A 27,589-nucleotide genomic window follows, 5' to 3' on the forward strand; every position below is an offset into this window, starting at 1 on the left:
ATCTAGCAGTTTTAGATCCTTAAAAAAAGGGGGGGGGGAATTAATCAATAGGCACTAAGTGATTTTAGTGCAAAGTAACTGTCTTGCACTGGCTTTTACAAAGCCATGGTAGAGTTTAATACTGTGGGCTGGCTAGGGTGACCAGATTTTCTTGAAGGAAAACCCAGACATATGACCACGCCCCCAGGCCCGCTCAGTTCTTACATGGCCTTAACGTAGGGCTATTAATCCTTTGTTTTTTCAAGTGCACCCACTAATATCTCCTATTGAAGGCAAATGCTAGATCAAGAAGATCTTTGTTTAGTCATATCAGAAATAGAGACTAAGGATCTCCAGGGCCCGCTGTCAATTGCTGGTAGAATGTAGGGTTACCAGATTTTCCATTTGGAAAATCTGGACCCCTAGACCCGTCCCCAGGCCCACCCATCCCCCCATTACGCCCCGGTCCTGCCCCCCAATCTAGCCCTGCTTCAGCCGCGCCTCCTGCTGCCTGCTTTTGTCAGGCAAGAGGGCATCCTGGCATGCCCACCTGCCCAACAGTGATTTATCCCACGCTTTTCAAAACACAGACAAAGTGCCGGGGTTTGAAAAGTCATCTGGACCCCCGGTCATGTCCTCAAAAGGACAAGTTTGGGGAAATCCGAATGTCTGGTAACCCTACTTAACGCCTAAAATTACCACGGTGATTCCAAGTTGCCCTGTGTTAAGTAATAATGAGATGCAAAATCTCCAGCTGAAAAAGCAGAAGTAGTTTAATAGAACTAAATGTTGGACATCAAAATCCATAAACATTTCATCATAATAAAAAGCAGGAAAATATTTCTCAGTTAATATACTATTTCCCTGTTTTTTTCTTGCTCTTAAAGGGAGCATCATCAGTGTGCACTCCGTGCCCATACAAACACAAGTCAGTTCAGACTATTGTCTTTGAATGAGCTTGGCTTAAGCATTTTTCAGCTGTAGCCCAGGCGCACTGGAGGCTTTCTGGGAACCCTTGTGCAGTGGCTACAGGGGAGAGGGGGAAACCTTGTCAGGAGGCGCTCTCTCTCCCCGTTGCATTCTGGGCCATTGTAGTTCTTTCTCCTGCACTGCTCAATTCTCCTCTATAGGCTGGAGGAGCGGAAAGAACTACGACTCCCAAAACCCCTCGGGGCACGTCTTTCTCCCACCCCCTGAATCGATCCCTGCTCTAGCTGCTGGAAAGGTTGCCAGGGCAGCGTTTGTTTGTTGTGAAACTAGACAAAACCACCCCAAAGCAAAGCGTGCAAATATTTACAGTGTCCCAAAAAGTTAGTTTTTAAAACAAGATGGGATAAAGCAGCCCGGGGAAATTGAAGCAAGAGGAAGATTAAATATTGAATTTGCAAGTGTAAGTTGCCCTGTATATTTGCTTTTGTTTACTGATTTTTAAAGACTCGTGTTTTTCCTTAGGCAGTCGCTCATTTGCAGGAGCTGCAGATGCACTCTGGATTTGGGCTGCAAGTGCAATCATGGATTGCATAGTTAATTTAAAAAAAAACAATTAAATAATTTATATTCCGCCCATCCTACAATTCTATGCGGATTACAAATGACAGTACTCCCCCCAAATTTGTGGGGGTTCCGTTCTAGGAACCCCTGCGAATTTTGGGAAAAAAACCCCCGCAAATGCGGTTGTTCGCCTGTCAAGAGGCAGGAGAGGGCAGCTGGAGCGCCGGCGGGTGAAGACAATCACTCGCGGTCTGCTCCGACCGCCTCTTCCTGTAGTAGAAACATAGAAACATAGAAAGATGACGGCAGAAAAGGGCCAAGGCCCATCAAGTCTGCCCACTATAGACCCTCCCCTTAAGATTAGCTAGTGTTTTGCCCTGACCCTCTTAGGGATCCCACATGGGCGTCCCATTTATTCTTAAAATCTGGCACGCTGCTTGCCTCGATCACCTGCACTGGAAGCCCGTTCCACCGATCAATCACTCGCTCCGTGAAGAAATACTTCCTGGTGTCACCGTGAAATTTTCCGCCCCTGAGTTTGAGCGGGTGCCCTCTTGTGGTTGAGGGGCCTCTAAGAAGGAAGATGTCATCTTCCACTTCTACACCAGTCAGGAGCTGCTTTGACACGTAGCTCCTGATTGGTGTGGGCCGACTTTACTACAGGAAGAGGCGGTCGGAGCAGACCGCGAATGAGTGAGTCCGCGATTCGCGAATTCACGGAGAAACACTGTATTCAGGTACTCAAGCATTATTCCCTAACTGTCCCGGCGGGCTCCCACGCCATCTAGGCACCTAACTAGGCATCTTTTATAGAATTAGGTCTTTCTTGCCCTATTTAAGCGGTCAGTCAAGAGACTCAAAATCTTAACTCACAAGCTTTTCATTAGAAAATACTGATGTTCTTGCCTACTTTTCAGCTTCAGGACCCAATGGGCACCTATAATTTAGGTGCCAGCCAGTGCGCCTAAGTGCTGGAGGTATGCGCATGACTTTTAGCATTCTATAAGTTAAACGCTTGGGGCTAGATTCTGTAAACGGTGCCGAAAATTCTGTGCTTTTTCTACAAGGGGCGCTTCGGGACGAGCTCCCTGTACAGAAAACTGTTGCACGCTGAATTCGGTGCTTCATTTGGCCACCAGAGCTGAAGCCTGATACAAGTCGTGGCGTGCAGACTGAGCGCAGACCCCCGCTTTTGTGAATGCCTCTGTCCTGCCCAAGCTCCTCCCATGGCCACACCCCCTTTTGAGTTGCGCGCAGTCCAGGTTAGGTGCCTGTCGAGACAGAATAGCATGCAGTCAGATTGGCGCCCGGATCATAATCTGGGTGCCGATGATCCTTCCAACTGATCCCGTTCACTTAATCGAGAGGTTATCAGGAACCTTCAAACCAACAGGATTGTATCATTTGAATGGATTTTATTTCACTGTGGTATTTTTAGGGATGAATATATAGGTTCTTCCTATCTATTATGGAGTTCCTTTGCATTTATGTTTATGTAAAACTTCTGAGAATGCTTGTAAGCTTCGACGGGATATCATTTTTTAATAAACATAAGTATTTGTAGCTCCAGTTAAATCACTGGAGCACTTTTAGGGGTTGTTTTATTAAGGCATGCTAAATGCTAAGGCATCCATCATTTTCCTCTGGGCATCTTAGCCTTCGCCTTAATAAAAGGACCCCTTAATTATTTTGGGCGCCTATCTGGGATCCACACTCAATTTTGGGCAACCTTTATAGAATGCAGGGGTAAAGGTTTGCCCCTCCCTTACTCTGTACGGAATCCACCCATGGATATGTCTACCTATAAAATATACACTATGTAATATAGTTAAGGACACACATGTTTATGCCATTATTCTAGTTATATGCACGTATAATCAGCATAGAATTGCCCTGGTTATCTTTTTTCCTCAGTCTGTGCCTATGGGGGAAACAGATTTATTTTTGCTTTTAGCAAAGCAGCCCGTGGATTGTGTCAAATTTATGCCTGCTAACGTTATAGAATATTTAAAGCTTGCAGGCAAATTCATTATGCTCTGTGTTTCACAAAACAAACTGACATGCAGCTTCTCAGCCCTGTGCAATGCTCCCATGTTGAAACTTAGGTATAATCAAATCACAGAAGTCTGTTAGCTGAATTATGTCCTGGATGTCTGGCTGAAGCACCGTCAAGCTTTTGTTTAAAAAGAGCCAACGCATGAATTTAAAATCCCCATACTGTTCTTCCTAATTGCTGGGGCAGTGTGGCCAAAGAAACTTTTGAGTGATATCTTTTGCTTATGTGCAAAAAAAATAAAACAAAAAGTTGGAATACCTGCCTTTTTGGAAAGGGCAGGGAGTTTAGGTGGACAATCAGGCTGCATTGGGCTGGGTCTTTGACTGCCACTGAGTTTTTTTTAATGTCCTGTCTGTTGGTGCGTCCGAGTTTTGAGGGCTGCGTTTGCAAACGTTACTTGCTTGGCATGTGATCCAGGATTACTCTTAACACAGAGCAGCTTGGCGAGGGGACACATAAACACTGATAAGTGAGGAAGGCTTTAGACCTACCTGGATGAGAGAAGGTGTTTTATTTCTGGATTTGCTTTGCCTGGTGCTGGTTTAGCGTTAGGATATCAGAGGCAGGAGAACTCTGCTGTAACAGTGAGGGAGTAACGCAGGCAAGAGAGTAAGCCCCTGCCTACAGATGTTCTCATGAACTTCTGCAACGGTCTGTGACCGCTTGGGCAACCTCAACCCAGGCTGAGACTTTCTTGTGCGCTAGCTTCAGTTTAACCCTTTCCTGGCTAGCAGTCAGTGCAGTGTTATTGAGAAAGACACGGGGGAAGCCCCTGCTCGCCCTGGATCGGTTGCATGGAATGTTGCTACACCTTGGGTTTTGGCCAGGCCCTAGGGACCTGGATTGGCCACCGTGAGAACGGGCTACTGGGCTTGACGGACCATTGGTCTGACCCAGTAAGGCTGTTCTTAGGTTCTCCTTACAACTAGGACTGCAATTTTCACAGCTTTTCTCCCGTTTATCTAGCAACAGCGTAATAAAATCGTGATGGATGATGAGCACCAAATCGGCTGCTTTTGTGCCAGTTCTTTAGAGGTAACCCCAAAGTCAGAGGCTAGCACAATTAGAGGCGGGCTACTGGCCAGCCTGCAATGCGAATGCAAGACTTAGGTCAAATTGTTTCTGGTGGATAAGTTTTCTTAGCATTTTGATTGTTTATAATCCACTGCGACGGGATCGTCCTGAGGTAAAGGCAGCGAACGATCAGGAATAAAATCAGGAAAACAAACTTTACAGCTTATTAGGTTATACGATAAAAATGCAATACTATGAAATGCAACAATACTTAGTAATGGATCATATCCATTGAAGGATTTCAGCAGATTATCTTGAAAAACCCAACATATTCCATATTTTGTATTTTAAATTTTGACGATTGAAATTTGTATTTTTTTGCTCTTTCCTATTTTAACTGGCGTCCCTTTTATTTTTTTTATGCTTAGGGCTCCTTTTATCAAGCGGGGTTAACGTGCGCGACGTTTCATCAGGCGTTCACCCCCGCGCTGGCCTAAAAACTACCGCCTGCTCAAGGGAGGCGTTAGCGGCTAGCGGTTTAGCGCAGCTTGATAAAAGGAGCCCTCAGGGTTCCTTTTACGAAGGTGCGCTAGCGTTTTTAGCGCGTGTAAACCATGCATTAAACAATAAATACTAACGCATGCTCTATGGAGGCGTTAGTAGCGCACACTAAAACCGCTTTCACACCTTAATGTTGATGTAAACCACTGAGAACTCTGAGTAAGATTCAGCGGTATACAGAAACATGACGGCAGATAAAGGCCAAAAACAGAAAAACTTCCAAAACCAATTTGAGAAAGTAGCCAAGTTTTCAATTATTTTCTAAATATTAAATAACGGCCTTGTAAAAAGAAACCTAAATCTCCAAAGCAAGACCATTCCATGTGGAAGGAGCTGCAGAAGGGAACAGGCTTGTTTCATTAACCATCGGACGGTCCTAGCTTGATCTCAGTGCCCAGGAAGGAAAATATTGCAGAACCCAATGGACTAAGTATGGGGGGGGTGGCCAAGACAAGGATTTTGAAATGGATTCTCAGGAAAGGTGGCACAGGGAGATAGGGATCAAACAAGCTAGGATAAGACCAGAAACTAGAGAATGACATGGGGAGAAATTTTTCCCCGTCCCCACGGGAACATATTTGTCTGTCCCATCCCCCCGCGAGCTCTTTTCCTGTCCCTGCCCCATTCCTGCTAGCTCCGTCCTCAACTGCACAAGCCTCAAACACTTTAAAATCATAAGTGTTCGAGGCTTGTGCAGTTAAGGCAGAGCGACAAAACTCATGGAGACGGGGCAGGGAAAAATTTGTCCTGTCATTCTCTACCATAAACCTCATGTCTCTTGTGACCGGATCACTGTACACTTCAAAGTTTTTTGACTTAACTTTAATTTTATGTTGGCGCTAGTGTGAGGGTCCGCCAAAAATGAGAGACACAAAAGGCTTTTATGGAAAGGGGAATTTGGATGTAACTCATGTCTTTTCAGTAGTAAAGGGAATGGAGCTTGATACAAGGCCGGTACCAGGCAGACTCGCATGGTCTGTATCCCATATATGGCAATTTGGTTTAGGATGGGCTGGGAAAGGCTTTGATGGGAACTACAGTAATTTGTAACATGAGCATGGTGCTGGGCAGACTTTTACGGTTTTTATCCTGCAGATGATGAGATGGTTTAGATAGGCTGGAGTGAGCTTCGAAAGCAATTCCTAAGGTAGACTTTATGGTCTGTTGCCCAAAATATCAAAGACAAAAGACAATTTAATTTAATCATGAATTTATAATGTGTGTAACTACTGGGCAGACTGGATGGGCCATTTGGCCTTTATCTGCCATCATGTTTCTATGACATCACAATACAGGTGTAAAGAGCCTTAGCCAATAGGGAGAGGAGGAGGTATTGGATGCTCTGGACAGGCCATTTGGCTTTTATCTGCCATCATGTTTCTATGACATCACAATGCAGGTGTAAAGAGCCTTAGCCAATAGGGGAGGAGGTAGTGGATGCTCTGGATGGACCATTTGGCTTTTATCTGCCATCATGTTTCTATGACATCACAATGCAGGTGTAAAGAGCCTTAGCCAATAGGGGAGGAGGTAGTGGATGCTCTGGATGGACCATTTGGCTTTTATCTGCCATCATGTTTCTATGACATCACAATGCAGGTGTAAAGAGCCTTAGCCAATAGGGAGAGGAGGAGGTAGTGGATGCTCTGGACGGGCCATTTGGCCTTTATCTGCCATCATGTTTCTATGACATCACAATGCAGGTGTAAAGAGCCTTAGCCAATAGGGAGAGGAGGAGATAGTGGATGCTCTGGACGGGCCATTTGGCTTTTATCTGCCATCATGCTTCTATGACATCACAATGCAGGTGTAAAGAGGCTTAGCCAATAGGGAGAGGAGGAGACAGTGGATGCTGTGGATGGGCAGACTGGATGGGCCATTTGGCCTTCATCTGCCATCACGTTTCTATACCCTGCCATGGTATGCCCAAAACAAACCCAGTTGGAGAAACTGGCCTTGAGGAGGGAAACAGGACTGAATTATATGATAATGAAACCATCTGAAACAGGAATTGTGTGTGTAGTAAGCTCCATGGATGATTTTATTCAGTGGTTCAAATCACTCTAATTTTTAACGCAGGCTTGCATCTCCCGGGTTGATCAGCCTCCCCTTCGCAGAGTCGGTTTGCAGAAGTTAAAGGAACAGCCGTAGAGAAAATGACTTACCATTGCTTCCTCTTCAAAACCACTGGAATTTGCATTTAAACCACCGAGATGGTCTGCTGAGTCCTGATCTGCTTTCTCATTCTGCAAAGGGAGCTGAATGGTAGGGGGTTGTTTTGGAAAGAAATGTTTTCAAGTTGTGTGTTTTAGACCGTGTGCGTTTGTTGCAGAAAAAAAAGGTCAAAACACTGACCAGCTGTACCGTCTTCCGTGGGCGATGCCACACTTTTAATCACAGCGATCAGGTGCCAGAAAAACAAGTTGATTGATAAAAACAGCATTTAACACATGAATCAAGCTGAATAAAAAGACATAACTATGCAAACTCTATCAAAGAAAGAGAACGAGTGATGTCATGAGGCAGAAATTGCTTAATTGAAACACGAACCAAACCATAACTAGAAAAATGACAGTAGAATGCTAAAAGCATGAATCATAGGTGTACTTAAATCTTTAAAATAGCATATTTAAAATAATATAAGGGAGCAAGCTGTTTGTACTCATTTATTGATTCCATTTTCTATCCCGTTCTCCCAGGAGAGGTCAGAATGGTTTACATGGATTTATTCAGGGGAGATATGATCGAGACATTCAAGTATCTCACGGGCCGCATCGAGGTGGAGGAAGATATCTTCTTTTTCAAGGGTCCCGCGGCAACAAGGGGGCATCCGTGGAAAATCAGGGGCGGGAAACTGCACGGTGACCCTAGGAAGTTCTTTTTCACCGAAAGGGTGGTTGATCGCTGGAATAGTCTTCCACTTCAGGTTATTGAGGCCAGCAGCGTGCCAGATTTTAAGGCCAGATGGGATAGACACGTGGGATCTATCCGCAAAGATAGATAGGGAGGGTCATTAGAGTGGGCAGACTTGATGGGCCGTGGCCCTTATCTGCCGTCTGTTTCTATGTTTCAAGCATTTTTCCTGGCGAGTTCACACTCTATCTAATGTATCTAGGGCAATGGGGGATGAAGTGACTTGCCCAGGGTCACAAGGAGCAGCGTGGGTTTGAACCCGCAATTTCGGGGTGCTGAGGCTCTAGCTTTAATCACTGCGCCCCACTCTCCCCCCCTTGAAGGTGAGGTGTTCTTCTGCCTGTTTGTTAGTGAAACAGCTAACATTTATAACTTGTTACGATGATTTCAAATGTCATGTTTTTGGTTTTTTTTTTTTTGCTTCTCCCCTATTAGAGACCGCTGCACTCATCACTCATCTGGTGGAAACAATACATGTTGCACTCTATCAAACGCTTATATTAAAATTTCCAGTGCTGGCCCATTTTTGAGATTAAAAAAAAAAAAAAAAATAGCTGCCACGACTTATGAATTAACCTGTGTATAATACATTAAATGAGTTCCAGGAACAATAAATAAATTTGTAAAAGTTGTCATACGTACTGTATTCCTAAATTAGTACATTTGAGTCTGATTTACTGCTGCATGTAATAATTTGTGATCAAGGCTTTTTGCAGAATAAAACCAGGAAAGTGCATGCTCTTTGCAGCAGCCCATGCTTAGCACTTGAAGTGGTATTAATGATTTTTTTTTCACCTTTGCATTTAATATGTGTGAAATGTGGCTTAAAATTGATGGAGGTGGGATGCAGTGACTCCACAGCGCACTTCCTCTGGCTCCTCCTGCGCATTTCTTAACAATTCATCGAAAGCCTGTGCACAAAATCACATTTTGCTCCCTGTTTCTAAATATATGTTGTTGTAAGCCAGTAAGCAGTACTCAGATATCTTTAGAGAATTGCAGGATTTGGGCTGGGGATGGATTAAAAAAAAAAAAAAAAAATATGAACATACGTAAGAACATAAGAATATAGTGTGAAGTGGGTCAGACCAATGGTCCTTGTAGCCACGGTGGCCAATTCAAGTCACAGGTACCCGGCAGAAACCCAAATAGTAGCAACACTCCATGCTACCGATCCAGGGCAAGCAGTGGCTTCCCCTGTGTCTGTCTCAGCAGCAGACGATGGACTTTTCCTCCAGGAACTGTAAAATCAGCTGCAGATGAACTCAGCGAGCCTCCGGTCTTATAGTGCAGAGTTAGGTTAAAGATTTGCTGGGAGTCTTCGCTGGAACTGTAGATAGAAATTGTATTGTGACTCTCTCTTTGCTTTGTTACAGAGAGCTGCTAGAGATATGCCTGTTCCTTTGCCTGGAGTACTCGTGGACGAGGACCAAGTCCTGCAGGACACGCTCAGTAGTTTCGTTAACAGCCATGAGCAAACGTATGAAGAGTTCTTCAACTCATTCACTAACATTTGTAGAGGTAAAGAAAGCATCTGCTTTCCATCAGGTGACATACAGCTAGATAATAACAGGCTTCCAGGAATGGGACAGGGACAGAGGTCATTTTCCCTCTGCCGACTTTGGGCGTCTAGCCCCATTCGCCCAAATCGGACTTAAACGTATGTTTTGATTATGCCCCTCCACGTTCCTCTGGTCTATGCACCTCCTGCACCCTCTCTGATGTAATATGCTGAAAACACTTTCTGTCACGTTACGTGCAACGCAGCGGACACCTGATTATATTAATGTAATTATGGTACGAGTCACGGTCATGCAAAGATTTTGGTTCTCAGAGAGACACGTTACGGTAACGGTGAGGTTACCGGTGTCCCCGATTTTCAAGGCTGCTTTCTGAATTTCTCTGACCGCTGGGCCTCTGGATGTGTCACTATTGCACAATTGCTGTGAATCCTTTACCTGCAGCCCCAGCAGACTCAGGGACAAGAAGACCCTGTGCACAACAGAGCAAAACACTGCTACTGGGCAGGAACTCAATTTCAAGCCCCCCCCCCAAAAAAAAAAAAAAAAAAAACACCTGAAACAGAATTTTCTTGTTCCCTAAAGATGGAATAAATTGTATATAGAATTTACTGTTTGGCACAACCAATTATTCTAGAGATGAATGGATATAAATCAAGATATGTCGATCTTCTACAGGGGGAGGAAAAGCCTCAGACCCATGTCAATCGTCGCTATTCAGCAGACATATAGGCATTACTCAGAGCTACCTCATCCGTTCCTCATATCTTTTAAATATTTTTTTTCTCCTTTTAAAAATTATTCTAATTTATTCCATTTAAATATCACTTATTTGTTAAATTCAAATATCAAAATCCATTCAAACCTAAACACTTGAGAGCCAAACTTTTACTATTCGTCAAGTGATATTTATGAGGAATGGATGGAGGAGGGGTTTTTTATGCCAATGAGGTAGCTCTGAGTAATGCCTATATGTCTGCTGAATAGCGACAATTGACATGGGTCTGAGGCTTTTCCTCCCCCTGTAGAAGATCGACATATCTTGATTTATATTCATTCATCTCTAGAATAATTGGTTGTGCCAAACAGTAGTTGAAATTCTCTATACAATTTATTCCATCTTTAGGGAACAAGAAAATTCTGTTTCAAGGATTTTTTTTTGGGGGGGGGGGTTGAATAATTTGTCCCTTGAGTTTGTGATTGTGGAGTGTTTTACCAGGTACTCAATTTCCTCATCCCGTCCCCGCTTGACGGACCTTTGGTCTGTCCCAGTACGGCCATTCTTATGTTCTTATGTGAGCCCCAAGTACAGAACAATCAAGCCATTGTGACATCACTGATGAGGCTGGCTGTTAGGCATTGGTGGAAAGAGGCACTATGACATCACAATCTCAGCTCTGGAATGTTGCTACTCTTGGGTGTCTGCCAGGTACTTGGGACCTAGGTTGGCAACTGTTGGAAACAGGTTACTGCGCTTGATGGACCTTCAGTCTGTCCCAGTATGGCAATTCTTATGTTCTTATGTGAGCCAAGTAGGGGACAGTCAAGCCATTGTGACATCACTGCTGAGGTTGGTTCTTAGACACGGTGGAATGAGGCATTATGACATCACAATCTCAGCTCTGGAATGTCTTTGGGTGTCTGCCAGGTAGTTGGGACCTGGGTTGGCCACTGTTGGAAACAGGATACCGGGCTTGATGGACCTTTGGTGGCAACTCTTAAGTTCTTAAGTACTGCTCACATCACCGTAGCTTTAGGAAAAGGGAGTTCTTTGTTGAAAATGGAAAGGACTTTTTCAAATCTTATTTTCTCCATAAAAGAGACATCTCAAGACCGGAATGTAAGAACTGCTTGAGCCACATTGGCTGCTTCAGAGATTTTTTTTTCCCCCCCTACAAAAATCATGCTCCATACACCAGTTAAAGAGAAGGCCTAGTTTTTTGTTTGCCATCCCTCTCATTAGGTTGTTACACATTACTGGAAGCCTGATGGGAACCCCTCCTCCCCCCCCCGGTTGGGTTGTTTTGACACAAGCTCTGCGATTGTTGCAGGAAGCTGTTGCTGCTCCCAGGTGGTGGCTGCGTGCTGCGATGTGTTTAGTGTGGAGTTAGCATCACAGATCTGCTCAAGTCCCCGTTGAGACTCGAATGCTGCTTTTCCTTCACAGTCCGTTTGGCAGCATCTGCTCCATCTTTTTTTCCTTTCCTTATGCAGCGTTCGGTCACTTATGATTACTGTAATTATTTGTCTCATTCTCTGCGCTTTTAGAATATTGATTTTAACTGCTTTGGAGTCAGCGTGTGGCGCAGTGGCTAAAGCTACAGCCTCAGCACCCTGAGGCTGTGGGTTCAAATCCCTCGCTGCTCCTTGTGACCCTGGGCAAGTCACTTAATCCCCTCATTGCCCCAGGGACACTAGGTAGAGTTTGAGCCCGCCAGGACAGATGGGGAAATATGATAAAGTACCTGAATGTAAAACCACTTAGGATATAAATAAATATGTTACCAGATGCACACAGCACTGCACAACAAACACATAAGAGACAGTCCCTGCTCAAAAGAGCTTACAATCTAATTAAGACGTACATAGGACAAAGGCTTATTCACGTTACTTAGCTGAGGAAATATAAGGGACTAGAGGGCATCGCAACAGATATGGGAGGGGGGGGGCTTTACAAGTTGGGAGGGGTAGAGCATAAACGCAGTTTCCAAAAAAATATTAAAATATTTGTACTCTAGATCCTCAAAAAGTTTATTCTATGGAAAACAGATATGGGGGTACCAGGATGTTACCAAATCCACTCAAGAGCAAAGAACGCAATTTGGGGCCTTAAGATCAGAGCCTCACATCATCTCTAGGGGCATCTTTTCTACTTGCTTATCCCTGTAAAGTATATTCAAGTTAAATATGTGTTTTTCCTCCCCCGAGCAGCTGAAAGTGTTTCTTGAGCTGAAAATGCAGTTATTTGCTAATGCTTATTCCATCTAAAAACATCCTCTTTAGATCTTCCTGACAGGTGATTGAGGCCAGCAGCGTGCCTGATTTTAAGGCCATGTGGGATCTATTCACAGAGGAAAGATAGGGGAGGGTCATTAGGGTGGGCAGACTGGATGGGCCGTGGCCCTTATCTGCCGTCTATTTCTATGTTTCTATGTAATGTATGATTTAAAGCCTGTTTGTATTTCGGAATTGTTGGAATTTGACTTGCTTTGCTTATGTGAATTGGTTTGGCTCTCTACTTTGGTTTGATCATTTGATCTGATATCTTTTATTTGCTTGTGTTTTTTTAATTAGTGAATTTTGTTTTGACTCGATATACTGACACTTTATATGGGGGGGGGATGTTTATAATATTGTCCAGACATGTCTATGCTATATGTGGAAATGGCAGGGAAAAAAGATTTTATGTAAGTGATATGGAAACCGCATCTCATACATATTCATTGTGGATATCCTGAAAACCTGACGTGCTTGTGGCTCTTGAGGACCGGAATTGCCTATCCCTGAGGTAGTGCATTCCAGATCTATGGCTGGCATAAGTGCCAACATCTTAAACAGATACCCACGTATATATTCGGTTGTGCTATATTCTGAAGCCACCTACTTTCCTTTATAGATGGGCTTCCTGTAAACATTTGCACTCATTGCGCTCACCATAAGATCTCTCTTGCCTAGGGTTACCAGATTTTACATATGTAAAATCCGGACCACCCTAGACCCGCCCTGCCCAGTTCCACACATCCCAGCCCTGTTATGCCCCAGCCCCCTCTGCGTACCTTTTGAAATTTTTACCAGTGCGAGCATCATCTTTCTCCTGCTGTTCGCGCCAACCTGAGCTCATTTCTGACATTACATCCTGGTTGCGGGACCAGGATGTGACATCAGAAGGGAGCTGTACAATTAAGGTGAAAAACAAGAGGGCAATGGGAGAAATCATATCAATACTGAATGTGATTAATATAGAAATCGTCAAGGGTAGACCCAGAGATCATTTTGCATTCAAAGGCATCTTTAAACAGGAAACTTTTAAGGTTTCTCTTAAATTTATCTAAAATTTTCTCAGACCTTAAATGTGAAGGTAAAGAGTTCCAAATTGTAGGAGCTATAGTTGCTGGGGATAGTGCAGGCCACTTTTTAGCCACTAAAATATTTAATGATGTGGTTTTTTTTGTCTCTTTTGTCGACCTTTTCTCCACGTAGTTTTATCTAGTATATTTTCTTTTAAAAAAAGGAATGTTGGTAGGCTCAGTGATTACCCTTACACAATCTAAAGAGGGTTGCGAGCACTGAAGACTTCCAGATCCCAAAGATTTGTCTGTTGCTCTCCTAGAGACATCAAACGGAAAAAAATGAACGATGGCTTTCTAGCCACACAGGCAGCAAAACTAGACCACCAACTCTCTAATCTACTAATCACGGCCCCAGACTACAAAACTTTCAGGAAAGAAAGAAAAACCTTGCTATTCAAGAAATCCATGAAGTATGAAACATTTCAATCCTCTGAAGCAACCCGCTCTACTCTGTTAACACCTCTGGACATGTCCAGAAATCCTCTTCTGTAATCCGCCTTGAACCGCAAGGTAATGGTGGAATACAAATCACTAATGTAATGTAACTATCCCATGTAGTTTTAAATTACTCTTTTTAACGAGCGTCTCTGGTCCCCTGACCTCGTGGCTTCTGTATTTTGGGGCATGTTACAGCCCCTGCAAACACACTGGAAGGTATGTCTTGTGGTTGGTGAAATGAGCGCGTTGTCTCGTGATGCAGCTGGATGGGCACAACCTTCAGATGCAGAGTTTGAGCAGGAAAGCTTCTCAGCCGTGGAGGAGGAATAATATTTTTCTCACAAATGGTCAGCCGGGCAGAAAAGGAACAAACAGGAAACCTTGAGTTCCAGGAGACCAAGCCAAATCCAGTTGGAGATGCAAAAACAAGTCAAACACTTCAAATAGTGACCAAAGAACTTTGTGATGCATTTCAAAAATGTAGCTTTCAATGTGGGGGTTTTGTGTTTTTTGTTTTTTTTTGCTACTGCTTGATTTGTAGTATAAACTTTTGTGAGCAGGTGGAATCGAGAACTGCTTTGATGCTAGATTAAGGGACAGAAGCTCAGCAATATGAAGTCCTGATCCTCTGATCCGACCATTGGAAAGTTTAGGGTCCAGGGAAAATGAGCTCATCTGGAGCCCAGGGGCTTTTTAACTGCCTTGTGCAGTACCAGCTGGTTCACGGTTTCAAAAAGTGTGGGGAGCCTGTAGATCCCCCCAGAACTAGAAAGCAGATAGGCAAGCGGCCCGCTGGTCCTAAAAGTATAGTAGAACCAAAATAAAAGAGTTGTCAATGGGGCTGGGCTGCTTCAGGGGCATTAAATATACTGGGTGTGAGGATTTACACTGGCTGAACCCCGGTGTAAATCCTTGCACTTAAATTAAGGATATAAGAATAGCCTTACTGGGTCACCAAGCCCAGTAGCCCGTTCTCATGGTGGCCAATCCAGGTCACTAGGACCTGGCCAAAACCCAAGGAGTAGCAACATTCCAGCATCTCAAAGAATAGCAAGATTCCAACATTCCAGAGCTGAGACTGTGATGTCATAATACCTCTCCACCAATGCCTAAGAGCCAGCCTCATCAGTGATGATACAATGGCTTAATTGTCCTATACTTGGCTCATATAAGAATAGCCTTACTGGGTCAGACCAATGGTCCATCAAGCCCAGTAGCCCGTTCTCACGGTGGCCAAAGTAGGTCACTGGTACCTGGTCAAACCCCAAGGAGTAGCAACATTCCAGAATCCCAGAGAGTAACAAAAGACCCAGAAATTGACTATCCAGTGCCGACCGCGGGAATTAGTAGGCCTCCACCCCATGATCTCAATATCAGCCCCTTGGCTTCCGAGTAGGAGTGAGAAATATACAAGTCATTAAGAGATTCAAACTGTAATGAAAGTTCCAGCTACTGTTGTTAGAATTTATGCCATCCTGTCAGCTCTGAGCTCTAACTGGACTCATCTGACAGGTACACCCTGAATTTTTCTGTTGAAATTAAAGAGCTAAGGCCAGTTCAGGACAGACTTATATGGCCTGTGGACAGACTTGCAGGGCATGTTCCAAGTTAGTGGAGTTCCCATTGATGCTTTCTCCAGCCCAGGTGATTCGGTGTAGGATGGGCTGGGGTGGGCATCAAAGGGAACTCCACTAACTTGGAACATGAGGATGTTACTGGCCAGACTTTATGGCAGATATCCTGCAAACAGGATGGTTGGATAAGCTGGAGTGAGCTTGGACGGCAACTTCAGCATTTGGAACGTATGACAATACCAGGTGGACTTTACAGTCTATGGCCCAGAAATACCAAAGAAGAGACAAGTTAATTTAATCACGTATTATGAATGGACAGACTGGATGGACCATTCAGGTCTTTATCTGCCGTCACTTACTATGTTACCTGCCAGAAGCCCAAAGAGTAGCAACATTCCAGAACTGAGATTGTGATGTCATAATGCCTCATTCCACCAATGCCTAAGAGCCAACCTCATCAGTGATGTCACAATGGCTTGACTAGATGGCAACTTCAGCAGTCGGAACCTAAGACAATACCAGGTGGACTTTACAGTCTACGATCCAGAAGAGACAAGTTAATTTAATCATGTCTTTTTAATGGACAGACTGGATGGACCGTTCGGGTCTTTATCTGCCGTCATTTACTGTGAGGTCCTTTTACTAAGGCGTGCTAGCCGATTTAGTGTCCGCTAAATATTAGCGCGCCCATTATGTTCTATGGATGTGTCAGCATTTAGCGCGCTAAATCGGCAAGCGCGCCTTAGTAAAAGGACCCCTATGTTACTATGAACAAAAAGGTTAACTAAAAAAGAAATTCACAGCCAGGTTTTCAAAGGTTTTATTTTTCAAGTCCATTCTAAAAATGAAAGTTCCCTTCTTGGCAGGTTCCAGGAGCAGCTAACTTGACTGCCCTAACGTTAAATACACTTGTCTTTGCCCTCGATAACAGACTCCTGGCACAGGTGGCTTATCTGACAGCAAATCCTCTGTCGGGGGGAACCAGTGCACAAACATCTTTCTTCTGACATCCTCTCTTTTCTTTCCTCTCTCTCTTATTCCTTTTGTTTTGTTTCATCTAGCAAACATCAGATGGTCCCTTTAATTTAATATTTAGATTGTAGTTCCTGTTTGCAAAAAAAAAGGCCTGTAATTTCTGGAAAGATACGGCCTGAAAATGTTTCCTTCTGTTCTGAGTTCTGTCGCTCTTTGATATCTTAGTGCTGCCTCTGTTTTTTTAACCCGATTGCTGCCCCCCTTTAAAAAAAAAAAAAATCTTATTGCTGTCTTTGGTCTTAAAAATTTGATTGCTGCTTTTTGCTTCCATATGTTTGCAGTCACCCTTTAAAAAATTCTGTTTGCTGTCACTGCTTGGATTTAATCTTAACCGCCGTCATTGATTTTTAACGGCTCGTCACGAGCCCTCACAAATACTCTGTCCAGCCTTGCTCTTGCTCTCAGTTTTTAAGTCTGTCTGTTTTTTTTGTCTGTTGTGTTTTTTGTCTGTTTGTTTTTTTTAATCTGTTTTTGCCCTCACTGTCTGTTTTTCACAGCTTATCGTGAGCTCCCACAAATACTCCATCCCCCCCCTCACTCTTGTCTTTAGATTTTAAGATTATCTGAGTACAGTACTCCCCCCACGACGTCGCGGTTCAGGGTTCCCGGGCCCCAGTCATTCGTGGTTTATCCTGCCGCAATTACAGTACAGAAAAGTATCCTCCGTCCGCCTCTCGCGTGTCCCGTGACATCACCGATCCGCTCTGCCTGATCTGCGATCCCGGCCCCGGGTCAGAGCTGCAACTGCCGCCGACACCGCAGCCCGCTCCTGTTCCACATCCAATAATCGCGGGTTTTCGCAATTTGCGGTCATTCCAGGAACATAAACCCCGCAAATTTCGGGGGAGTACTATATATGGTTTCAGGACAATCTTATCTATGGGGTCCTTTTACTAGGATATAATGGAGCGCTAAAACGGCTAGTGCTCCTTAGTAGAAGGACCCCTAGATTTAGGTCTTTTTCAAGACTACCTGAAATAGAAATACCACTGTAATATCCTGTTATCAGGTATGTTATCCTTGTTTTAACATTTTTCAAGACCTTTGACCATGATATATGACATTTACCACACTTTTATTTATACTAATGTTTTTCAAGAAAAAAACCAGAGTAATAACTAAATAAAAAAATTCAGAAGTTATATATATTACTCGCCAGAGGTGGACTAAACACTCCCGATAAGCATTTCACATAAAAGGTGGAGAAAAAGCCTCAAAATTCAAATTAACAGCAGTCCACAATCAAAACTTGATAAACATTCAATACCGCTTCATTTCTTATCATAGGCAAAAAAAACTCCACCGCCACTGAAATGAATTTATCAAAGGGTGAAAAAAACCCATCACTGTGCACAGGAAAAGAAAAAAACAAAACAAAACAGTTTACTTAGCTTTGGAAACATGGTCGAGAACACGCCATAGATGAAAACGTCTGGCCAGAGAAAATATTGGTGGCGCTCGCTAGACGAACCTTTCGCAAACCATGTCCTCTTTTAAATTCCAACTAATGTTTTTCTCATGTATACTAATTATTACATTGCATTCGTGATTTCTATTCCGCCAATACCTTGCGGTTCAAGGCGGGTTACAAAAGAAATTATCTGGCCATTTCCAGAGGAATTGAAGAGACGAGCGAGTTGCTTCAGAGAATCGGGACGATTCTTTGGTGTTAGTTTGTCTTTAAGGATTTCCTGAATAGCTTGGTTTTATTTGTTTTCTGAACTTTAGATGTTTTTAATGTATTTTTTTTCGTGTTAATCTTTTATATCATATTCTGTATGCTTGATCATTTTAATAATTGCTTTGTTTATTACGTTTTTTTCAGTTTGGTATGTCCCCTGAGGAAGGCAGTGTTCTGTCGAAACCAGGATCCTAGTTGGGACGTCCCAAAGGAACTTTCAATAAAACCCCTTGTGAGGTCGGCTTTGCCTTTCTTTTGGTTCTGCTTCTCACTGTGCTGGGCAAAGGAAGACTCCTCTTTTTCTGTTCTGAGTTCCGTCACTCTTCAGTCAGCTCTTCAGTAGATATCCAGGGACGTCAGCTCTTCAGTAGATATCCAGGGACCTCTGCACATTCTTTCTGAGCCACTTGTCTACAGAAACAGACCTGCACTCCCAGGGTTGCTCCTAGGGGGCCGTTCAGGCTGATATTGTGATGACCCATCAAAAGTGCGCAGACCAAAAGCGCACACGTCAAGTATGTGCAGGGCAAATGCGTGCACCGTCAATTGCACATAGGACAAATGCGTGCACAACAAAAAATGAGCGTGACATATAAATGACATATAAATGAGCGTGACATATAAATCACGAGCGTGTGATTAGACGTATCATAATATATAAATATGTGAAAAAGCTCCTACGGCGCATGCGCTAAACGAACTATACGAGCACGCATCAAATCATGGTCGCACGTGACTTGCGCGCGTTATGTACGCACAATTAAAAGTGCGCGCCATGGTCACAGGGAGGATGCAAACAACAGGAGTTGTGATGCATTTTATATACGCCCCTCCCCTTCCTTGCCTTTAGGGTGGATCCAAAAATTAGAAGTTCATGAACCAATCCCGTTGAAGAGAACAGGTGACCCAACCCCACAGGGAAGGAGACAGGAGGACAGCAAAGAATATTCCTGCACGAGGAGCTTGGAAAACACAACGGGGAATAAGTTACCTTAAAATGCTCTCTCCTTCTAAAAGTCATTTGTCGGCGTGCGTTTATCTTGCCCGTATTAGACGGTGTACCCATTAATGATTTTGCAGGGCTTTTGGTAGCAGTAAATGTTTATAAATGAACGTTCGCTTATAGACCACGGACTACTTATCCAGCATCTCTTTTTCGATCATATAATGTGCCTTCTTTTTCTGTTCCTGGATTGTAGATGAGATGGGGCCTCGGACCGAGACTTCCCAAAAAGCGTCTGTAGAAGGACATCGGGCCCCTTCTTGGCCGGCGAAAGCTGATGGAGAGATGTCTGTCCCTACAGATGCCGTGCGCTCTTCGCTCTCCGACGTGCCGCAGGCTTTGGAGGAGGATCAGGTGGTGTTTCAGGCTCCTTGCAGCCACTTGTAAAGACTTGTAGTGGAAATGTGCACTTACAGATGAAAATAACCACATACTTAGTTAAGCCATGAGCTCATCTAGGTGTTGTTTCACGGAATAGCACTTAGACAAAAAGTGGTCATTTACACACTTACCTGTTCACATACGCCGGGGCAAGGATGGGTGGAACGGGCGGGCCTTAGGGGCGGGTCTAGGAGTCTGAATTTTCCAAACAGAAAATCTGGTAACTCACACTAGTGTAACTGTATAATTACTGCCGATGGGGCTGTTCGCCATTCAGGCTGCTTTGTTTCACATCGCTCTTATTGCAACTGAAAGTGGAATAGGGAAAAATAACATTTTCGGTTTCCTGAAACAGTGAAATTTGTTTCTCCCGTCTTTGCCAGATATGAAGTAGATTTCTAGACTCCTTTCTATAATAATTGCTGTTTGTTTTAGCCTAAGGATGACAGATTTGCCCGTCTCTGTGTTATGCTCCTCTGACAGTTCTTTGCATGATAAGTTGAGCTCATTGATGGTACTAGGAGATAATAGGGGCCGTGAAGGATATGTTTTATAATTAAGGACCCAGCCCTTCAGAGTTTTTGATGCATCAAATTAATCGATGTTCTTGATTTCAATTTTTTTTTCCCAAGGTGGAAGATTTTAAATCAGACGAAAGAGGCGACTGGAAGAGAATTACGACTGCTGGTATGTTTTTGTCCTTGTTTTCGGTGACAGGTCAAAAGCGCGTGACGACAACCCAGCGCAGACAACTGGGCGGAAGCGCACCGAAGAAAAACAGTATTTTAAAGGGCTCCGACCTCTATTAAGTAAAGTGGGGGGGTTCTCCACCAATACCCCCTGTCGGAGCCCCTTAAAATACTGTTTTTCTTCGGCGCGCTTCCGCCTTGCGCTCATTTGTCTGGGCTGGGTTGTCGGTGCGCCTTTGTCGTCACGCGCTTTTGTCTATGAACCCTTGTTTTCAGTTTGCACGTCTGTTTTTTTTTTTTTTTTTTGGTTTGTTTCATTGTGACTGCCTCTGCTTGCCGAACTCTTTATTAACACAGAGCACAATAATGCCTCTTTACTGCAATCTCCTAGTTAGGTGTGTATTGCAAGCGAGTACGGATAACTACGGAATTCTTCACCCCATCTTGTGGTTCATCCAATTTTCAAGTTTATTATGTATTTGATATCCCGCGCCCCTTTTCATTCCATTTACCTTTTTAACTTCTCCGATGCGAGCCGCATGCCTGTGTCGGTGTCAGCTCGCCCTTTTGACGTCACTTCCTAGGTGTGGGACCCAGAAATGGCGTAAGAGAGAGCGCTGATGCCGCCGCGGGCAGCAATGCCGCTCACGCCGGAGAAGTGAAAAAGGTATGGGGGGAAAAGGCAAGGGGCGGAGAGGAGGAGGGTTGCTGGTGCCCCTAGCAAGACAGCACCCAGGGCAGACCCCCTCCTCTCCCGCCCCAACCTCTTACCACACCACTGTGTGAGCATCCCCCTTCCTTTTTTGCAGTGCAGTAGGTGTGTCATTCTAGATAAACTAAAATAAACTAAACCTTAAGTTTGTATACCGCATCATCTCCATAAAGGTAATTCAATAAATGAGGGAAGGACATAATAAGAAATTAGAGGTTATGAAGAGGATAGCTAGCTTTACATTTTCAATAGATAGCTTTACGTTTTGGAGAAAAGACAGGTTTTCAGATGCTTTCGGAATCATTGGAATGAGCCTAGGTTCCGCAGCGGGGCAGGGAGGTTGTTCCAAAGCTCAGTGAATTTGAAGAAAAGGGATTTCCCTAATTTACCTGCATACGTGACGCCTTTTAATGAGAATGAGAAAAAGAGAAGAGAGAGAGAAAAGAAAGGAAGAGAGAGAGAAAAAAATAGAGAGAGGAAGAGAAACTAAACTAAACCTTAAGTTTGTATACCGCATCATCTCCATAAAAATAGAGCTCGGCACGGTTTACAGGTAATTCAATAAATGAGGGAAGGACATAATAAGAAATTAGGGGTTATGAAGAGGAGAGCTAGCTTTACATTTTCAATAGATAGCTTTACGTAGGTTTTGCATATAATAGAGGTGACAGGCATGCAAATCTGCCTCACGCATATTCATTAAGGATATCTTAAAAACCTGACTGGCTGGGGGTCCCCCAGGACAAGTTTAGGAATCACTGTTTCAGATTATTCAGTACTTTCTGTTTTTACCTGCCACAGTAATGTACGGACGGAAGGAGTATTGCAAAAAAAAAAAAAATAATAACTATTTTAGGCTTGTCGAGCAAGGGTTCCACATGACTGCCTCATTCTCAATTGAATGACAGGCACTTGGAATATGATTGAGAACGACCAGATTGGCAGAATGTGCTGGAAACCTGACTGCGCCGCCCACGGTTTTTGTGGTATGGGAATGTAAGTCAGATAATCTTTGTCTTGCACAGGAATAGAACCACTTCCGGGAGAAATAGAGGAAGAAGAGACATGCTACCATCCATCCTTTGCCCAGTGCACCCAACTGCAGATAAGAACGGAGTACCTTTGTACCCCAGAGAGCAGCACCGCGCCGGAGCTTGGAGCTCAGGTTGTCTTTACACGTCCACTGTGTTATTTTAAGATATCCATGGGAAATTTAGTAGAACTGCTTCCATTTAGATTATTTCCTTCAAGAAGGAAGAGACTGAGGTCTAGATTCTCAAAAAAACCCACCCTAAAAAGAGACAGTCTGTTATCACAGCTGTTCTGATAGGGAATTTAAAAAAGCGAGTCATTCTCCCAAAAACGAGTTGGTGAAGAGTAGCAAAGACTCCTATGGGAGGGGCCTTAAACATCCTGGGCCAATCAGAGCCTCCTCCCTGGATGCACCAGGGAGGGGCCCAGGTTGTTTAAGGACCCTCCTATGGGTGGGACCTTAGGCGTCTGGGCCAATCAGAGTCTTAGGCTCCTCCTCGGTGCTCTGATTGACTCTGACACATAAGACCCCACTCATAGAAGGGGCCTTAAACAAATTCCACTATAGAATACTAACGTAAGTTGACATTGGCGCACCCACAATTAGGTGTGCCCTCTTACACAATGTCAACAGCAGGAATTTGTTGGCTTGCCTAAGTGTGCCTTTGATGTGTGTAGGTGAGGCCTTACCTCTAGGCGCCAGTTTGCAGAATTGCTACCATACATTGTAAGTTCTCTGGGACAGGAAGATACCTCCTATACTGAATATAACTTACCTTGAGCTACTCTTGAAAAGCTATGAAATAATCCAATTCCTCTTTCCTCTTAACTTTCACGTTCTGACGTGCCATGGAATCTTGAATATATCCCCCTAGAATTGTCAGGCTTGTACTGTGTTTTCTCTATTGCCCTACTCATGTCCTTGTCGGAGGAACCAAGATGAAGAATTTGTTTTCACTGGGCAGTGATCGAGAGCTTATGCCTTACTCTTAACAAGAAAACCGAGCCCATGTGTGTTTAGGGGCTGATAGGAGCCTTGCTGATGGAACACACGTCCCTTACGGCTCTCGTAGTTTATTCACTTATAGCCCACCTTTATCAAAGGGGGTCACAAAAGTACACACATAATATTGAATGCAAACATCCATAAATAAGACTATTATAAAAATCCTCTCCATACTCACAGCAACCAGGAGCTGAACTAAAATATACGTGCTCATATTTAATTTTGCAGAGCAGATACTGCTTTAATAATTTTTTTTTTAAGTATTCAAATCTCTCTGTTGCCTAATGTATAACGGTAAGTTATTCCAAGTATCAGGGCCGAGTCAAGAAAAAGAACTTACTCTGGTCGTCTGCAATCTCATTTGCTTTATAGTTGGAATATTCAGATCTCCACAATCCGCTGAGCGTAAGGTTCGAGATGGCACGTACGGGCATGCACCGCCGGCCACATATTTTGCTGCCATCCTACGTACACTTAGATATGTTAACAAGAACAATTTGTATCCTGTGTTCCACTTTTAACCAGTACAATTTGATGTAAAATTCCAACACGTGGTCGAATTTCCCAATCCCAAACAAAACTCGAATAATTAAGGGGTCAAGTTTCAAGTTCAAGTTTCATTAGTGCTTGATAAATCGCTTATTAAATACCTACGCGATGTACAATTCGAATAAAGTTGGGAGACAAATACAATGACTTTAAATTAAAACTTACTGGGTAAACATACATGAGTTGTGGGGAGTGGAGGGAAAAGTTACAATATCTTTGTAGAAGAAGAAATACATTGAAGGAAAGTTAACACGAGGAGGGGTAAAAAGAATTATAAGATGTTAAGCCAGGTAACAAAGGATTCTAAATCTGAGGGTCTTTTTATTAAGCTGTTCTAACCGATTTAGCACGCACTAAAGATTAGTGCGTGCTAAAGGCGAAGGCGCCCACAGAGTATAATGGATGCCTTAGCAATTAGCGTGCGCTAAATCAGTTAGCAGGCCTTTAATAAAAGCACCTCTAAGCTTGGGGTTACTTGCAAAGCATGTGATTTTAAGCAGTGCCGAGGTGTTTAAGCCCTTTTAAAAGGCTAGTTAAGTCCCTTGTCTGTATTGTGGGCCGTGGAGGAAACAGATTTCCGTCAAATTAAAAGCCAGAAAGATGTGTCCAGGACCAGATGGCATAGATACCTTCTGAGGGCTCAAACATATAAATCTGACAGTACTTGACTCTGCAGCTTACGGTCTGTGATGTGACGCTTTCTCCACTCTATCTCCTCCAGGGAAAAGAACGGAGCCCGTCTGTTTTGCATTTAGTATTGCGAATAAGTCAAAAGCGCTTAGCCTTGCTTGAGTTGCAGCAGATGAATTGTTACAGAGGACCCTGAAGAAAGGTTTCTAAATTGTGCGTGCACACTTAGGGCATTTCAGCCTGCCTGGTAATATCCCGGCACATCCTGAAAGCGAAGCCTGTCCTGGTTATTAATAGACTTTTTCCTGCATCTTAAATTAGGGCATTTTATATACAGCGTTGATTTGCAAACAGCCTGCAGTTAAATGCTCCTCTTATTAATACCAGCGTTTACTACGTTACTTGCTTTTTGAAAAAAAAAAATTTTTTTCTGAGGTCGACTGCGTGCAGCTCTGAATGCAAATGATTTCCTCCAGCGTTGCTTTTGCCAAATAAATCACAGGGTTAATTTTACGAGAAGGAGAATACTCTTAATAAAGTAGTCTTCCAGAAAGCCTTCTGCAATTACCAAGTTGTTAAATTAGACGCAGGATCTAAGATCAGCATCTTTTTAAGCTTCTAAGTTATCAAAATATAATCACCCCCCCCAAAAGAAAGAAACCGCTCACTTGAGCAATCAGTCTATTAGGTTCGTAGGCTTAATTTTTTTCATATGAATTTAGTGAGGGTGAAAGGGGCAAGGCTGTCAGCTGAAGAAGCCGAGGTTTTCCATTAATCGATGAAAAGAGTTGTCAGGCTAGCGGTGAGGCTTTTTCACATGTGAACGATAGGTGGAATCAAAGGTCACCCAGTGGGATTAATAGCTAGCAATCGGTCTGTATTGCTGACTGAGACACTTCTAGTCAATAACTGTAAATTATATTTCTCAAATTGAGCTGGATGGATGATTTGATATTTCAGTGTATAGGAATTCCGATTAAGAGGTGCTAATTTAGGCATTGATTCCACTTATATTTTTGGGGTCGGGGCACAGATCTTTCTTTTAACCTGTGGATAATTTTTCACAGATTCTCCACCCCTCACCCCAGAGCTTCGGATTTAAAGCTGCAGCTTACTAAACTGAATGGCCCGCGCTGCTCCCGATGCTCATAGGAGCTCTATGAGCATCGGGAGCAGCGCAGCTCACTGCGCTTAAAACTGCTAGCGCAGTTTAGTAGAAGAGGCCTTTAAGCTATGGAGAAGCGTCTTCAGCTGAGAGTGCAGGACATCACTTTTTTTGGGCGAGATTCTCAAAAGGTTGCTTTTAACGCAGTCGCTAAACCGGTTCCAGTTGGTTTAGCCTGTGCGCATTTTAGCGGCGGATTATCAAAACGGCTTATCGTGGACTTTTGAGAGCTTTCTAGCAGTCCCCGACGCTGCCATGCAAATGGGCTCTTCAGTATTTAAACGAGCACTCCAGTGAATTCTTCAACATTGGCTGAGGGGAAATAGGATTGAAGTCTATAAAATCCTGAGTGGAGTAGAACGGGTACAAGTGGATCGATTTTTCACTCAGTCAAAAATTACAGACTAGGGGACACTCGATGAAGTTACAGGGAGAAACACTCGATGAAGTTACAGGGAGAAACATAGCAACATAGAGTATGACGGCAGAAAAGGGCTGACGGCCCAACAAGTCTGCCCACTCAAGAACCCAAATCGAGCCACCAAAGTCAAGGGGGGGGGTGCGTTTATTCTGCACATGTGCCCATCACTATCACCAGCAATGGGCACATGAAAATTTAGCGAATCATCGCTATTCTTTGCCAACCTCATTTGCATGAGCGTTCTTTGGAGAACGACTCGCTTTTTAAAAATCATTACTATAACGGCTGCGACAGCAAAGGCCCATCTGGAAATGTCAGGAAAATATAAAAAAAAAAACCATGCATGTTAGATCTTCCTGCTGGGAAACCCGAATTATTTTAATTTATAATGCAATCAAGTGATCTTGACTTCTATTAACATGATTTGTTCCCCTTTTAGCCACCTAGCGATGACGTTTTGTCCTTTTCACTGGATGAAGGATTTGATTACGACAACGTGAAACTAACCCCCAAGTTTTCAGAAACGGAGTTGAAGGTGATGACGGAAGCTTCAAGGCAGCAGCTTCTGAGAACTGTGGAGTCCAAGCTGGAAGAAGCATAAATGTTTGTGTGAATTTTTTGGTGTGTGTGTGATCTGCTAAAATTGTAATAAAGGAGAGGATATAATAATAATAACTTTATTTTTCTATACCGCCATAATCTTGCGACTTCTAGGCGGTTCACAGAGAAGAATAGCTGTACAGATAGAGAAGGGGTCTCAGAGCGATCAGTGATTACATGATGTAAATTGGCAAGAAGAATGATATACATAGGTTACATATAATTTTAACATGTTACATTGAAATGGTTGGAAAAACCAGCGAATAGCAGAATACAAATAGCAGAATACAGCTAGTTGTTTAATTTCAGACAGCACTGAGAGAATATTCACGAGCTATTGGAGTTCTCCGTGCACATTTACTGCTGCTGAAGCATTACGTATCACAAAGCAATTGTTCACTTAAAAATGTATTAAAAATATTAGGGTTTATAGTCCATTATGCCTACAAAGATGTTACAAATTAATCCTGTTAGCATAAGCTTCTCTTTCTGATGGGATGATCTTTTTTTTTTTTTTGATGGGCTTGCCCTACTGTTTTGCAGTTGTATCTGGAATATTCCGCTATACAATCGAATATTTTCCTATTTGCTAAAAAAATCAGTTGTTCAAAGGGGGGGGGGTGGGAGTCGAGATGGCGGCGGCGGCTGATTCCTGAGCTGCTTGTACCCTCTATCTAAAACTTTTATCTAATATTTGGGCCTTTTTACTAAAGCTTAGCAAGCGCTTTCAGAATGAGTGCGCGCTAAGGTCCAGATTCTGTAAATGGCGCCTAAACCATAGGTGCGTAGGAATGTAGCACTTAGCGCATGTCTAGCTTAAGTTAGGCGTCGTTTATAGAATAATGCCTAGAAGGACCTACAGTGCCGGTAGGCACCCTAACCCTAGACGCAACACATTTATGCCAGGGTTTTCTTGGCCTAAAAACCAGGGCCTAAGTTCAAAACAGCCAAGCGACCATCATTTGCCCCTAACCACGTTCACCTTCTGGTAGGCACTTTGGACTAGGTGCTTACCTGAAAATAGTAGGGGCCGGATTCTATAAACGGTGCCTAGAAAAATGGCGCCGGC

At 43.5% G+C, this 27,589-nt stretch overlaps 3 protein-coding genes across 7 annotated transcripts in view; 1 reads left to right on the forward strand and 2 right to left on the reverse strand.

The window, feature by feature from the left end:
* TRAF6 (TNF receptor associated factor 6) overlaps window positions 1-27,589 on the reverse strand; it is a 333,270-nt gene that overhangs the window by 168,694 nt on the left and 136,987 nt on the right. The window lies entirely within an intron of this gene.
* RAG2 (recombination activating 2) overlaps window positions 1-27,589 on the reverse strand; it is a 167,257-nt gene that overhangs the window by 2,691 nt on the left and 136,977 nt on the right. The window contains exon 1 of one of the 2 annotated variants that reach the window (XM_033927935.1): window positions 4,018-4,048. The exons of the other annotated variant lie outside the window; for it this stretch is intronic. The gene's annotated coding sequence lies outside the window, so the exon portion shown is untranslated. Of the gene's footprint in view, window positions 1-4,017; window positions 4,049-27,589 lie in introns of those variants that run through there. 2 annotated transcript variants of the gene reach the window in all.
* On the forward strand, window positions 1,178-26,920 carry IFTAP (intraflagellar transport associated protein). Of its 4 annotated transcripts, none has more exons than XM_033927939.1 (7): window positions 1,178-1,369; window positions 7,181-7,366; window positions 9,391-9,494; window positions 19,532-19,689; window positions 20,349-20,403; window positions 22,143-22,282; window positions 26,360-26,920. In XM_033927939.1, exons 3-7 carry the CDS (start codon window positions 9,485-9,487, stop codon window positions 26,519-26,521), a joined length of 525 nt encoding a protein of 174 aa, XP_033783830.1. In that variant the 5' UTR covers window positions 1,178-1,369; window positions 7,181-7,366; window positions 9,391-9,484; the 3' UTR covers window positions 26,522-26,920. The 4 variants fall into 4 exon arrangements, with proteins under 4 accessions (XP_033783830.1, XP_033783828.1, XP_033783832.1 ...); XM_033927937.1 differs by having other exon boundaries at window positions 9,391-9,535; window positions 26,360-26,917; XM_033927941.1 differs by lacking the exon at window positions 7,181-7,366.

Source organism: Geotrypetes seraphini, chromosome 19, assembly GCF_902459505.1.
Source record: "Geotrypetes seraphini chromosome 19, aGeoSer1.1, whole genome shotgun sequence".
NCBI classification, from domain to species: domain Eukaryota; kingdom Metazoa; phylum Chordata; class Amphibia; order Gymnophiona; family Dermophiidae; genus Geotrypetes; species Geotrypetes seraphini.

Coding starts and splice junctions, on each gene's coding strand:
- IFTAP (XM_033927937.1), top strand. Junction 9,536..19,531: donor ATTCACTAACATTTGTAGAG/GTAAAGAAAGCA, acceptor CCTGGATTGTAG/ATGAGATGGGGCCTCGGACC. Junction 19,690..20,348: donor AGGCTTTGGAGGAGGATCAG/GTGGTGTTTCAG, acceptor TTTTTTCCCAAG/GTGGAAGATTTTAAATCAGA.